The sequence below is a fragment of the Anser brachyrhynchus genome (genome assembly GCF_964034855.1).
Source record: "Anser brachyrhynchus genome assembly, chromosome: 3".
In the NCBI taxonomy this organism is placed as follows: Eukaryota; Metazoa; Chordata; class Aves; order Anseriformes; family Anatidae; genus Anser; species Anser brachyrhynchus.
This window is the reverse complement of record NC_137696.1, coordinates 20087477-20102801: the sequence shown is the minus strand read 5'-3', so window position 1 is coordinate 20102801 and position 15325 is coordinate 20087477. Positions and strand designations below refer to the sequence as shown.

General features: G+C 35.9%; 1 protein-coding gene across 30 annotated transcripts in view; it reads right to left on the bottom strand.

The window, feature by feature from the left end:
* Nucleotides 1-15325, bottom strand: part of NRXN1 (neurexin 1) — a 725132-nt gene that overhangs the window by 598851 nt on the left and 110956 nt on the right. Inside the window, exons 5-6 of one of the 30 annotated variants that reach the window (XR_013948050.1) lie at nt 15029-15196; nt 14265-14541 (exon numbers count right to left, since the gene is read on the bottom strand). The exons of 28 other annotated variants lie outside the window; for them this stretch is intronic. Coding sequence is in view for 1 of the 2 variants with exons in the window: in XM_080583916.1 (XP_080440042.1) it covers nt 15029-15056 (28 nt within the window). In the remaining variant the exon portion in view is untranslated. Of the gene's footprint in view, nt 1-14264; nt 14542-15028; nt 15197-15325 lie in introns of those variants that run through there. One more of the 30 variants, XM_080583916.1, reaches the window with a different exon arrangement.

Below are 15325 nucleotides of genomic sequence, written 5' to 3'. Positions count from 1 at the left end.
TCTTCTCAGTATTTGCATTTTGTAAAACAATAAAGAATGATACCAGTAAAAGCAAGAAAATGAAAATAATAATTAAAAAAAAAAAAAGTTATCTATTAATTGCAGTTGTTATAGCATCAGGTTGTGCGGAGATCAAAAGTCCACCTGAAAGTATTTTGTCCATATCTCTCCCAGTTGCAGCTTAATTTTTGCGCCCCTTTCCATTCACTTTTATTTCAAGCCTGGAAGGTTAAACCCCTAGCACATAAAAGAAACACACACTCAAACTTTAAGATGTTTACAACTGAGATGACATTTATGGCACCTGTGCAGTCTCAATTTTTTCACTTTGAAATAATTTCACATTCCCTTCCAGATAGAAAATATCACTAGTTTTTACTGACCAGCCATATAATAGCACTGATGAACTCCATCCTGTAACTTAACATCCTCATTTTTTTTACATCAAATAATAATGACTCAGCTTCTAATACATCATTCTTCTGTGGAATTACAAAAGAACAACAACAAAACCCTTTGATGTAAACAAGAATGGTCCAAAGAAGAAAAATGAGAAGTATTTAAATAGAGTATTTTGATTGTCTGGTATTCATGTTCTTACTATCTCAGGACAAAATATTAGGTATAGAATACTGCACAGTATCCCATGAATTAATGAAAAATGAGAGTTCAATTACATATTCTAGTGTCAGCCAGCAAGAAGAAATACGCACTGAAAGTAACCAAAATTAATACCAGAGGGAAACTGAATCACTGAGTACTATGACAAATTATAAACTTTAAATCAGCAGAATATGTGTAAATAGGACGTGGACTCCAAAGACCTCTCATTCATTCACTACTTCTTTCAAAACCCCAGCCAAAGTGGTCTGATCTCTCATTTAAACTGGAGATATACACAGTAAATTTTAGAAGCCATCAGAGACTTATCATCATGATCAATTTTAGGCTAATTATTGAGCTGCATAGAGAACTGCATTGTTTCCAAAACCTTCAGTCCCAGAGTCCTTTTTTCATGATATAGAGTTATTTTAAATCTGTTTTGGTGACCAACTTCATTATGTCCCGAGTGTCATTTGGGCTCATACTTCAACATTTCCAGCTCAGCTAGAAATAGGAAGTTTGAATGAAGTATATTTTAGAAGTAATTTTAATGTTGCCTGCAAAGAATTGTTTCCATCTTTTGGAAAGTGCTTTCCCCTCATGCTCAATTTACCCATGTAGTATTTAAGATGTTTGCTTATAGTACTCACTCTCCTTACATAGTGAAGATTCCTTCTTCATCTACCATCTACCGTAAGACTCCACTTAATGCAGTGATCACTAATGGCATACATTTTACATGAATACTAATTGTGGGAAGGGCCATGCAAGTTTGAGGTTTGTAAGATTCTTGTAATAGAGTCTGCAGTATTGCTTCAATGTTTTATCCACTCTCTTCATTCATAGAGATGTGGGTAGAATTAAAAAGATAAAAAAAATAGAATAATTCATGTACATTTTCTTTCTTGTACCTAGGGATTTAGAAGATAAATCAGGTAGGAGCTGAAAGTGCTAACAGTATTATGGGGAAAAAAGAAAGTGCAGAGACAAACTTTCAGTTCCTGTCATGCATTGATATTCTCAGCAAATATATGAAGGTGGAATATGAAGTACTGTTGCTGAGACAAGTCATATCATTGTTAGAAAAACAATCCAAATCATGTAAAATGAATCAGTCCATAACACAATTGTGGTCTTCCTTCCCTGGGCCACAGAAACTATGCACAGGAAAGCCACCCCCCTTTTCCCCAAACTGAGATTCCTGCATCCACCAGGCAGTAATGCTGCCACTGAGCAACAACTGGTTGCTGAAAATACAAATCTTCACCCTATCGAAACAGTTAGAGAAAGTCCTTGTATAACCAGAGAGAGAAACACTGGTTTAGAATAGGTGTTGGATTTGTTTTTGAAGGGGGAATATGGAACTGACAGAACCTTGCTCAGAATAAATGGATAAAGCCACAAGATAGAGTGCAAATTGGAAAGCAAGAAGTATGTCTTATGAAGAAGATTGTACCCTTGTTGACAACAAAAATGATTATATTTGAGAGAAATAGTCTATTTCACATACTGGCAGCCCACCATCACTCAATGTATCAGTGGGATATGAAGCTTTAAATCTTGTTCAGCATTGGTGGCTTCACTCTATTTCCTGTCAACGACATCCAAGAAAGTCATTACTGTCTGCCAGAGAAGCTACAAATTAGTTGATAGTTTTAATAATGATTTTATTCAGAGAGACAAGCAGAGTTAAAACACACAAACAAACAAACAAACAAAACCCAAAAAAACTTGTCAGCCCCAGGCTGGCACTCTTCCTGGCAGCAGTGAATGGACCTGATAAATACAGAGAGCAACCCACCTTCATAAATACAGAAATTGTTCGAGCTTCCAGGAATTATGGCAAAAGATGGAGCACGCAAGCTCCTTTTCACTAGCTACAGCAGCATTTTACATCTTTCATTGTAAACCCAGGAAACTTGGAAGAGAGTCAGTTGTTCTTATTTAACTTCTCCACACTTCCAGGACAGCAGCTCTGAAAGGCTGGAGTTAAATCCCAAACCGACAGGCTGACACACACTGCTTTGTCAATAGAACAGCACTGAATTACGTGGCTTGCAATCAGGTGTGAAAGCACTAATAGCAGTTTTCATCGCAGCTCAGCTTCTCAGATTTAAAAATCTTTCAGTTCTTTCCTTTCTAAAAAGAAGAAACATTTACTTTTTTTTCTTTTTTTTTTCTCTTTCCCCTCCCCATGGAGGTTTGGTGGTTAGCAATGAGGATAGCAAGAGTGGCTCATTAGCAATATTTCAAAACAATATTACAATATTAAGCCAAAGTCCTATTTTATTTATTAATTATTTATATTAATTTAGACTACATTAAGAGCTATAAAAATTTTAACTAAGGACTTCCCAGATTCCAAGATGACCTTTTAAATCCTTCTGTTGATCTGTTGGGGCAGGAGGCCATTGACATTTTAAAAGTCTTGAGGGTTTATTTTAAGATTTGCTACATGTATCATCAGAAAATTGCTGCCTAGTAATAGAGCATACCTATTGAAGTAAAACTAATCAGGAAATCTTTAAATTAGGCTCTTGACAAACATGCATTCTGAGGTACAACAGAATGGCCCTGGAAGCCAGCCAGCTGAAGGAGAGCATGGTTTGCTTGTAATGTTTGTATTCAAGATTTATTAAGTAGAGGGATGTGTATTATGAATGATGAATTGTAGCATTCCTGATTCTTGCATCCCTGATACTGTTCTGTGATTAGTCTTGTAACAAACCTAATCAAGCTGGCCTCTATTCATAACCTTTTTAGATTAGTCTGTTCTTCTTTAGTGAACCAAGGGAATAAATTTAGTGCCCTGCTAAGGACTGGCAAGCTAGCTTATGGTCTTGGAGGATACACTTTTTCAAGGTTAAATCCAAAGGTCATACATTTTAAGAATTCAGTACAGTTAAGATAATATGTTTTATAGCAGAGTTAACATTTCATTTTGGGCTGACAACTCATATCCATCCTATTTAAAAAAAACAACAACAACAACTAAACACCTACTCACATCTTCTTTACAGATGCTTGTTTTCCATTGTCCTAAAAACCTGTTTAATTCATTGAATACACAATCTGATAGAAAACTTTCTGAAAAATGCAAGGAAACAATGAAAAAAATAAACTTAAAAGTGTAGTGGAGCTACACTCAAAACGACAGTGCAAAAAAAAAATCTGTAAAAGAACTGACTGTAAAAGAACTGATCCTTTAAAGAAATTTAAAAAGACGAAACAGGAGATCAAACCTGGCAGTAGCCCTTACACAAACTGAAATGAAACTGAAATGAGCCTCTTGGCAGTGAGACTTTTAATTGGCTGTTGTAGTGATTCTCTGCTAGAGTCTGGCTTTGTTTGCATCAGCATTTTTGTCAGTTACCTACAGCTAGGTACTTGTCATCAAAGTTCCATGAAGCATTTCAGCTTGCAAGTTGATAGGCTTGAAACACTCTTCATTTTGTAATATTAAAACAATTAAATAGTTATTGCACTGTACATTAAAAAAAAAAAAAGAAAAAAAAAGAAAAAAACTCCCAGTTCATTAGATCTCTTCATAATGTGATCCATTATGGAAATTTAGGGGCTTGATGATTAGATGTAAAGCTATGCAATTGATGAAAATAATGCCTGAAGCCTGTATGGTGCCAGAAAAATATGAAAGATAATTTGCAGTTCTGGTTCCACTCTTACCTCTTTTCCTTGATTTAATGTATTTCTTGTGTGAACTTTTCCATAATTAGAGACCTGGCCATCAAGATCAGTCATCTTTCATTCACTCATTCTGTCAATATGTATGTCTTTCAACATATTGTGTAAAATTTTATACATTAATTGGGGTTGGCTGAAAATGTAGTTTACTGCTATCACCTAGTGTAAAAGCATATCAAGATTAATCTATATAACCTTTGCATATGTCTAAACCTTTTAGAACATCCCTATGCTGGCCATGTTTGCATTCAAGTATACGGAGTGGAGCAGAGGATTCAGGATTCAATGCAATGTTTGTAAAAGTTACAAACTTAGGAATCCAGGTCACTGGCTGAATTATTAACATGGGTATTAACATTAACAGTCCAGCACAGAGGTGCCCATTTCTTGTTGCATTCCCTCTTGGCTTTTAAGGCATCTGCAATGACTTTTCTTTCCTGAAAAATTGAGTTAAGATGTTTCAGACTGGGCACCCACAAAAAGTCACCCATAATGCAATTATCAAAAAAGAATCTGCTCAGAAATAGGTCAATTGTGGTTTAAAATACCAAAATATATTCCTACAGTTAACAATTTTAAGTTTAAGGGTTTGATATTTAAGATGTTGATCACATTGTACCCGTGCAGTAGTACTCAATTGGTATGCTTTACTGAATAAAATGTTTCAGCCACTTGTCCTATTGCACTAACTTTGTTACTGCCTGTAATCTCTCCACCTGCTCTGTTAACAACTGACAGTTCATCTGACATATACACAATATTAAAATGTATAGTCTGACATCATTTTGCTATTCTAAAAGCAAAAACCATTCAAACAAAACAAAACAGAGCAAATATACGTACACATGAATTTATTGATTTAAAATGTGAATTTAATAACACAAGTGGACAAGTGATCAATAATTTCCTATTTGTCCTAGATATAAAAAATAAGCTATCTACATGGCCTTTTTTTTTTTTTTCTTTGAACAGTCAGGGAGCTTCCAATCTAAATAGCTGTCTTTTGATACTTCTCCTGTAATAAAAGCTATGAATATTTTGATATTAAAATCAAAACTGCAATTATACTTTTAACTATGACTCATTGCTGATTTAAATTGTTGTGATTAAGTATGTTTCTTTATGCATACAAATTATAGATTCAGTTTGCAGATTGTGTGAGAATTAGGACATCCTAGCTAGACATTATTGCTGCTAAGTGCTTGTGCTCTGTGAGTGATGCTCCTGGCAAACGCTGTATTTGCTTCTTGAAATCTTTTATTAATTCTGATACAAATTTGGGGTTAGAAAGTTTTTTTTAATATAAAAAACATATAGGCAATGCCTGTATACTCTAATCTACTCCTGAATAAATAAATAAATAAATATTTAAAAAAAATTTATATGGTGAATTATTTCCCTGGGCAAAAAGTTCCATGTGGGTGCTTGAATGAGTGAAAAACAATTTTTGTGGAGGGAATAAATTCATAATTCATGGCTTCATAACTATTCTCAAACCAGTACTACCTATCTATTAAAAGAAGCACAATTTAAAAAAATACTGCAAAGCAACATGAATACTGTAACTTGCATAAACAAATCAGTAGAGGCAGACAGCTATTATGAGACTAAATGCAAACAGCCCATTTTATACACAAAGGTTGCTGCTACACCATTGACCATTACCTATATTTGTATAACAAAGAGGGACTAAGCTACAAAGATATTCAGTAAAATTCCTCCTGTTTAGGCACCATTGAAAGGAATGAGATATTAGGCATCTACTGGGATTTAAATACCTCAAAAATTTTCCTTGTCCTGTTAGTAAATTATTGGTGCAGTACATATTATTAGAGTTTTCCTTGAGGCTACTACTTTTTCATGTGAGAGACAAATAAAAAAGAAGTAAAACCCCATAGCAATACACTACAACAATATGCTTTAGGCAGGGTGTGTGGTACCTTTATGAAGTCCCGGTGAAATCACCAGACAGTCTTCAAAGAATCATAGAATCATTAATGTTGGAAAAGACCTCCAAGGTCATCTGGTACAACCATCACCCTACTACCAATGTCACACACTAAACCATGTCCCTGAGCACAGCGTCTAACCTTTCCTTAAACACCCCCAGGGACAGTTGACTCCACTGCCTCCCTGGGCAACACGTTCCAATGCCTGACTACTCTTTCTGAGAAGAAATGTCTCCTAATTTCCAACCTAAACCTCCCTTGGTGCAACTTGAGGCCATCCCCTCTTGTCTTTTTGCTAGTCATCTGCGAGAAGGGGCTGACTCCCAGCTCCCCACACCTTCCTTTCAGGCAGTTGTAAAGAGCAGTAAGGCCTCCCCTGAGCCTGCTCTTCCCCAGACTAAACAACCTGCTCCTCATAGGACTTGTGTTGCAGGCCCTTCACCAGTCTCATAGCCCTTCTCTGGACAAGCTCCAGGGCCTCGATGTCCTTCTTGTAATGAGGGAACCAAAACTGAACACAGTATTCGAGATACTCAGCAGAGCAGAGTACAGGGGGACAATCACCTCCATGCTCCTGCTGGCTACACTATTCCTGATACAAGCCAGGATGCCGTTGGGCCACCTGGGCACACTGCCAGCTCACCACTCGTAACCGGTCGCCAGCTGGATTTCACTCCATTCACTACCACTCTCTGGGCCCGTCCATCCAGCCAGTTTTTAACCCAGCAAAGAGTGTACCTGTCCAAGCCATGGGCTGACAGCTTCTCCAGGAGAATACTGTGGGTGACCAAGTCAAAGGCTTTGCCAAAATCTAGGTAGCCTACATCAACAGGCTTTCCCTGATCCACCAGGTGGGTCACCCGGTCATAGAAAGAAATGTGGTTGGTCAGGCAGGACTTGCCTTTCATGAACCCATGCTGAATGGGTCTGATCCCCTGGTTGTCCTACAGATGCTGTGTGATTGCATTCAAGATGACCTGTTCCATCATCTTTCCTGGCACCGAGGTCAGGCTGACAGGCCTGTAGTTCCCCAGGTCCTCCTTACAACCCTTCTTATAGATGGGCATCACACTAGCAAGTCTCCAGTCATCTGGGATGTCTCTGGATGACCATGACCACTGATAGATGTTGGAAAGTGGCCCAGCAATCACATCCACCACCTTCCTCAGCACCCTCGGTCTTGTCCTAGGAATACCTTTAAATAAATTCCCTTAATGCCTAATTTGCAATAGTCTCAACCACCTTGAGGACCAGCAAGTGATGGTAAAACCATGGAAGAGCCTAGGATTACACATCATCCTGGTGTGTTTGGCATCCACCACCAGGATGTAGAGGTCACAAAGAAGGAGCCGTGAGGCTCTTGGTTAAAGCTATGGGCTTATCAACAGCTAGAAAGAAAGTACTTGAAACTGAGAGGCCTGCCTGCAGAGCGGGGGAGGTGTCCTGAAGTCTAAAAGGCAGAGGGCAGATCCAGCCTTGCACAAGTCCCTTTAGAGCCAAAGTCCAAAAATCAATGGCCATTTCCAGCAGTAAAATAACTCCATATTTATTCCATACCACAGATCTGTGACCCTAGCAATACCTAGTTATGCTTAGAGAGAGGATTCTTGTCCAGACTCTCTACAAGAAAAAGAAATGGTTTTGATCCATACCTGTAACAAATGAGCCTCAGTTATTCCCTGCTTTGAGCTAATTTCTGCAAGACTCTCAGTTCTCAAATACTTGTCAATACAAACATGCATCTTAATCATCATTATTTTTAATATGTAAGCCAATTATAGTTAGCTGTAAATGGAGACGCATAACAATAAAATGTTTCCCATAATTAAAAGCGAAAAAAGTCAAGAACTGCCTGCCAACACTAACTTTGCTGATTTGACAGCGTGCCTACTCTTTGCTTCCAAAATCTCTGTATTAGAATTTTAGTCCTTTTTTCCTTTTTTTCCCTTTTCTCCCTGCCCCCCCCCTTTTTTTGTTAGCTTATATATATATATATAATATATATAAATAACAACTATATATATATATGTTTATAGGGGATTTCTTGAGATTGAGTTTTCTATGTAGAAACTTTTGTAAATCTTTCCATTGCTAACTTAAGTCTTTTCATTTTCCTTTCAACACCTCAGTCTTGTAACCAGGAAAAATGTTTCTACATTGGCAAAAGACCAAATGCACATTCTAAATACTGTAAGTAGTTAAAGTATAGCAGACCATCTTAAATTTAATGGTTGTTGGTTTATTAAGATTAAATACACATTTAAGAGAAAAAATCGTTTCTTCTCTGGCTATCTAAGCAAAGATCTATTTCACACACATTTCTGTTCCAGACACAAAAGTGTAATTATCTCAAGATTCTTATTTTGCATTAATATAGCCCTATCAGCAAGCCAGAATGTTTAGTATGCACTGCTCCAGCGTAGGCGTATTAATAAAAAATTGCCTGCCATTGCAAAGCATGTTAAATTCTAGAATTTCCATATGGTAAGATACCATGTCAAAGAGGTTTCAGGGCATTGTTTTTTATATTCCATGTCATCTAGCCAATCTTTGTGCATTTGGAGACCCATGCTAAAATGTCATTCACAGTAATTTGTGTAGATGTTTAAAATTTCTCACCACATTTTCAGTCAAGGTCCTTCTTGATTGTTTTAAGAAAAAAAAATGTGGAGATGACTGGCTAAAAAAGTACATCAAGCTAAAAGTAAAGTACTCAAGTAAAAGTACTCAAGCTAAAAGTTGATTTTTAAAATAAAATTTACAGTTTACAGAGTCATAAACTCTTAAATATACTGGTACAGGTTAATTCAGTGGTTGTAATAGCTAGAATGATTTTGATTTTAAATGACAGCTGAGATAGCAACACAGAAAATGACGATAGTAAAAGACAAATTCTGTCTTTGTAAAAAAGCAATCTGATTGGATTTTTTTAATGGAAGAATTTAAGCATGATTTCTTTAGATCACATAGGCATAACTGCTAGAACCCTTATCCCTTAAAAAGCTTTCAGTATATGAAAGCAATTTCCTTGCAGTCAGAAAAAGCCACTCAAGTTCATGTCAAAGCAAGACTGTTTATTTTAAACTAGTATTTTCATGTCAAGAAAAAAAAAAGAGAAAAAGAAAAGAACTTAAAACAAAACAAAATTATCTGCCAAGTTATATAAACACACTTAGTGTTAGATTTATTTTGCTTTGACACTCATTAAAAATAGATGATTTTGATTGATACATTATAAAAAAGAATTGCTTAATTACAGAGAATATGAATTAAAGCTAATAAGATTCAATTACAGAAAACATGTTTACAGCATTTACTTGAGCTTGCTACCAGACAAGCTGTTCTACTTAACTATTCTGAAAAATGTTGAATTAAGGAAGTCATTTTTACAGAACCTGTTCTGTTATGATCTCAGTTTTTTTGTGCTCCACTGCATTGAATGAACCAGAGTAGCGGGTCTGAGTACAAATAGATAAGAAAGATATATATTTTTAACAATACAAGATATCATATGATAGAAGCCTCTGGCCACTCCTGAAAAGAATAAGTGTTCTCTGAACCTGGCACATACAAACTGTCTCCCTCATGTTCAATGCTGCTGCAAAAACCTTTTATGAATCTGTTTTTATGGTCATCCTTTCCCTTAGTTGGATGCTCCTCTGGAGAACAGTCTTAGAAAAAAATTTCAGATCATTTAGGAAATATATAACATTTGGTCTAAGTAACAGTAAAAACTCCTCACAGGCATCAAATATCATATCTATTTTGAAGCCAGTTTGACTACATAGCAGAGTTTCAAAGTTCATCCTCTGAAATTTAACCTATGACAATGTTTGAGTGTAAATTGACTATACCAATACAGCCATTCATGGTCAGAGGTATAAATGACTATTTGGTGGTTACTGAATTAATTTGAAATTTAAATTTGTGTTGGCAGCAATTTCTTCAGAAAACATTTGGAAATACATGTGCATGTCACAATGAGTGGGGAATAATATGTAAATTAGGCTGCAGTCCATAACTTCTGAGAACCACACATATTGGGCAATGTCTGAATCAGAGAAATAAGAACAGATTTTGAGCAGAGTTAAGCTATGCCATCTGTCCTTTAAGATATTGTTCTAGCTGTTTTTCAGTTTCCAAGGAGACTGGTAAGATGGATGTGAAGATATACCCTCTAATTCTCTCCATCCTTCCTTCCCTCTCTCTGTTTCCTCCTTCTTTCCTCACTTCCTTCCTTCCCTCCCTCCCTCTTTTCCCCCCTTTTTCTTTTTGTCAGCTCCTGCAGCTCCTCACAGCTATCTGCGACTGCTCCGTGCCTCATACGGATCTCCTTTTCGAGCAGAGGTCTTGCCCAGCTCTCTTACTACTTCTGACCCATCCTCTGACTTCCAATACATACATTGAACTATTCAGAATTGACTTCTTTTAAGCAAAAATTGTGATTAATTAGCATACAGAATCTGTGAGTATTCTGCACCTATTTGAAATGATTTGAAAAGATACAGGATATCAAACTATAGGAGTAAACAGGATGGGAGAAGGCAGTAAGGATAATTGTATTCAATTGTATATCAAAAAATGCAAAATCTTCTAACCAGAGATGAATAAAATCGGATTTCTGTCCTATGGGAAATGTCACAGTTTCATTTGTTTTTATCCCAAATTGCCACAATAATGTGTTTAAATTTCATATTAAATGAAAAATAATCTCAAATAAACCCCATTGATGACAGTATATTCACTAAGATATACCTTAAAGCAATATATTACTCAGAATAAGAAATACACATCAAAAAATCCTATTTAATTTCAAATTAGGTATTCAATAGTAGTAGTCTATACAGAGTACTTATATAAATGGTAACGTAAAGAGAAAAACACCTATTTCTGCTAATCTGATCTAAAATTCCCAGTACTTCTGGTGTGTTTAGTTTTGCTTTGCTCTAAAAAAAATCAGTGTAACCTGATCAATAAGACTTTTGATTTTTTATGAATTAATAAGTGGCTAAAAAGTTCCAAACATTATTGCCTTATCCATACTTCTAAATGTTTTTCTGGATTTTTGTCTTTAAAATCACAAAAGATTGTCAGTTGTATGAATTCAAAATATTGGATAAAAGCTTTTTTTGTTTGTTTGTTTTTCTTTGAACAGGTACTTTAATATTTGGGGTTGCTGAAAGTTAAATTCTACAACTACATGACTTGGGTATAGCACACAGTAACGGTAATTTCCAAAGATGTGTTGGGCAACTGGAAAGACTGAAGCAAAGGGAAGAACCTTCCCTGTTTTAGGCATTACCTTCCAGATTTCATTGGTCAAATAATTATTGTTGAATAATTAATACTTGGAGTAAAACCAATGACAAAACAAGTGACAGTGAAGCAACTGAGGACCTGAGGATTAACTGAGAAATCACCTCCAAGGAGCATTCAAGTCACTAAAACAATCTTTCTAGTATGTAATAACTAATCATATACTCTATCATTTTTTAGTGTATATGATACAACAAGAGCAATTTTAATAAAGTTTTCAGATGGTCTCTGGACACATTCTAGGTAGAAATGACTTGGATTAAGAAAAAGAAGATTACAGATATTTATAGCCTACTCTTTTAAAAAGAATTAAACAAACAAACAAACAAACAAAAAGATGTAAATCCACATCAGTAAGAAAACAAACAGGTTGCTTTTGTCCTCCCATTGCCCCTCTCAAGCTGTTATGTTTTCCCAGTGGAAAATAGAGCAGATTGGCTTAGGAGCTCAGAACATTAAAGAAACTAAATTTACTTTCAGCATGTGGAAGTATAATAAATGTATTTGTTTGGGCCTGCAAGATAGACTTCTTGAATAATAATACTGGCATCAACATCCTTTGAATTAAAATAAAATGGTGTTTTCCTGACTTTTTTAAGAGATCTTGGATTTGCTACTATCTATTCATTTTGGGTGCCTTATTCAGGCCAGTTTTACTACATAATGATGAAATTTTTTAAGTCAGTAAAAAAACCACTGAAGTAGCCATAGTAGCATAATCAAGAAATATTTGAGGTGTATAGTCTACTTAGGGAGAACACAAAAAAACTACACTTACCAGAACTTCTTTGTCGGAGACTGGCTACAGAGGGTTCTAGTGAAAAAGCCTTTTTTGATGAACCATACATGCTTCCTCTCATCTTGAAACAACTGTCCTCTTAATAGAAAATCAGTACTGAGCTTTGTAAAGCCAAGTCAGTGCCATGTGAGCAGCAGCTTTTATGGATTATCTCTGAACGTCTGTGAGGAGCATGTGTAGCTCATAGAGACACACAGTGTTGTATCCTATATGCAGGTAGCTTGCAGGACTTCAGGAAATTTTGGCACAATATAAAAGTAAGAGCAAAATTATTTCTAACAAGTTCACCATTTGGCTAATTAAAGATCTACGGAATTCCTCATATCTAATTATACAAAACCAAATAACAACAACATAAACACTGTTCTTTTTAAACAATGCTTTAGAGCAAAAATTGTTCAGGTTAGGATAATCTCACTGTTAATGAGCAAGTTTCATAATCTCAGTAGGACCTTTAACATGGGCCTACCTTGTCGCCTGGTCCATAACATTTAAGTCATCATTCCAATACTATAGTAGAAAACATAACACTCTTTTATATACAATTGTGACTTAATTTTCTAAAGAGTATAAACAGATTCATCCTCAGCTGAAGTCAACAAAATGTAGGTCAGCAACTTTGTAAAAAACAAGTGTAAGATTTAAGGCAGGTGAGGCTGACTACCACATAAGGTTTAATAGATGTCCTTACGATATTCAGTTTAAAACTTAAAAAGCTTGACTTGTTTACAAAAGCAACTTAATATCTACTAAATAGTGTCTACAGAGAACATTAACTACTGTTTTGTGAGCAAAGCTAGTTATATTATTTTATCATAGATTGGCTTGAGTTGGAAGGGACCTTAAAGATCATCTAGCTCCAACCCCCCTGCCATAGGCAGGGATGCCACCCACTAGATCAGGTTGCTCAGGGACTCATCCAGTCTGGCCTTGAATGCCTCTAATGGGGCATCCACAACTTCTCCGGGTAACCTGTTCCAGTGCCTCACCACCCTCTGAATGAAGAATTTCCTCTTAACATTTAAGCTAAATCTCCACTCTTTTAATTTAAAATCATTCCCTTTTGTCCTAACGTTATCTACCTGAGTAAAGAGTTCTTCTCCATCTTTTTTATAAGACCCCTTTAAGTATTGAAATGCTGCAATGAGGTCTCCCTGGAGCCTTCTCTTCTTTAGGCTGAATATCCTCAATTCTTTCAGCTTTTCTTCATAGAAGTGCTCCAGCCCTCTCATCAGATTTGTAGCCCTCCTCTGGACCTGCTCTAACAGGCCCACATCTTTCTTGTGCTGGGGACCCCAAACCTGGACACAGGACTTCAGGTGGAGCCTCAAGAGGGCAGAATAGAGGAGGACAATCATCTCCCTTGACCTGCTGGCCACTCCTCTTTTAATGCAGTCCAGGATGAAGTTGGCATTTTAGGCTGCAAGCACACACTGCCAGCTCATGTTGAGCTTTTCATCCATAGAACCACCGAGTCCTTCTCTGCAGGGCTGCTCTCAATGAGTTCTTCTCCCAGTCTGAACTGATGTCTGGGATTGGACCAATCCAGGTGCAGCTCCTTGCGCTTAGACTTGTTAAACCTCATTAGAGTCACATAGGCCCACTTCTCCAGCCTGTCCTGGTCCTTTGAATGGCATCTCTTCCTTTATATATTTGAAATCTATAAACCCGATTTTTGTTTTCTCCTCTAATTTGTATTTCTTTTTAGTCTGAAACTGCATTTCTTTAATACAAGAAAGATGGACAAAAAGACCACTGATTGTTTCAGCTCTTGAATGGTATAAAAGGAACAACATAGCTGTGATATGGTGAAACTTGTCAATATGCATTTACATGAAGTTCATATATTAAATGAAAGAAGCAAGCTTAAAATTTAATTAAGTCTTGTTTGTAGAATGAAGTGAATCTAATCATTGCTGTTTGTGCACTTTTTACTACAGCTTTTTCTTTTTTTTTTTTTTTCATTTAATTAAATGCCAACACCTAATGAATTGGTCATTATGAAGAGATATGTGACCACTATAGCAAGTTCACATTCCCTTAGGGAAGGGAGAGATACCATATTTTATGAAGGTTGATTGTCATGTTAATGGTCATCTCAATTTAAAATTTGTGTAAATGGAATCTTCATTTTCCATTTGTGCAGCTTGCAGTTTCACAGTGATTTTATATCTAAAATAAATTAAAAACCAACTTTCAGTCACACAGACATATATCAAGGGAAAACTATCAAACATCTCTAATTGGAAAATAGAAAAAGTCTTAGTTAAAACATATATATATATATTTATATATATATATATATGCATATCTGTTGAGGTAAAGGTCAATGAAGTTGTAGTAGAAACCAAAAAAAAAAAAACAACTGTAATATATTTATGACTTGGATCTTGGCTAGAATGAATTGGGAGTAAACCACTGATTCCAGCTGAAATCATCATTATTAAAAAAGGTACAAGTCTTGTCTTCCAGTGAAGTGTTTGCATTTCCTGATAAAATTTATACTCTTCTCTCAGTCTGAATATTATAGTCATTTCAAAAAACACAGCAACCTTTTCTTCTCTAAACAAGGTTTTTTTCCCGTTTTCTAAAGAAAAAAAAGCTTAGCTCCTTTTTTGTTGTTGTTGTTCTTTTTTTCCCCCTGCTATTTCTTACTTACTGTTAATCTTACAGAAAAAGATGATCATTTTGACTTTGCTTTCAAGCAACATGAAGTCTTGCTCTTTTATTAACCTTTGGCCTTTTCTGAATGAAGTGTATCCTCAGAGGTCAACAGAGGCCATTAATAAGTCCAAAGCCAGTCAGAGGTCTTGTCACACCTTCCTGTCTGCAGAATGTAAATTAATTGACAACATTTATTTTCTACCCTGAGGTTAAAATTACTAAGGGACAAAAAAAGTAGAGACATAGATAATATCTTTGAGAGAGTAATTATTTTTTTTAATCTTTTCTCATA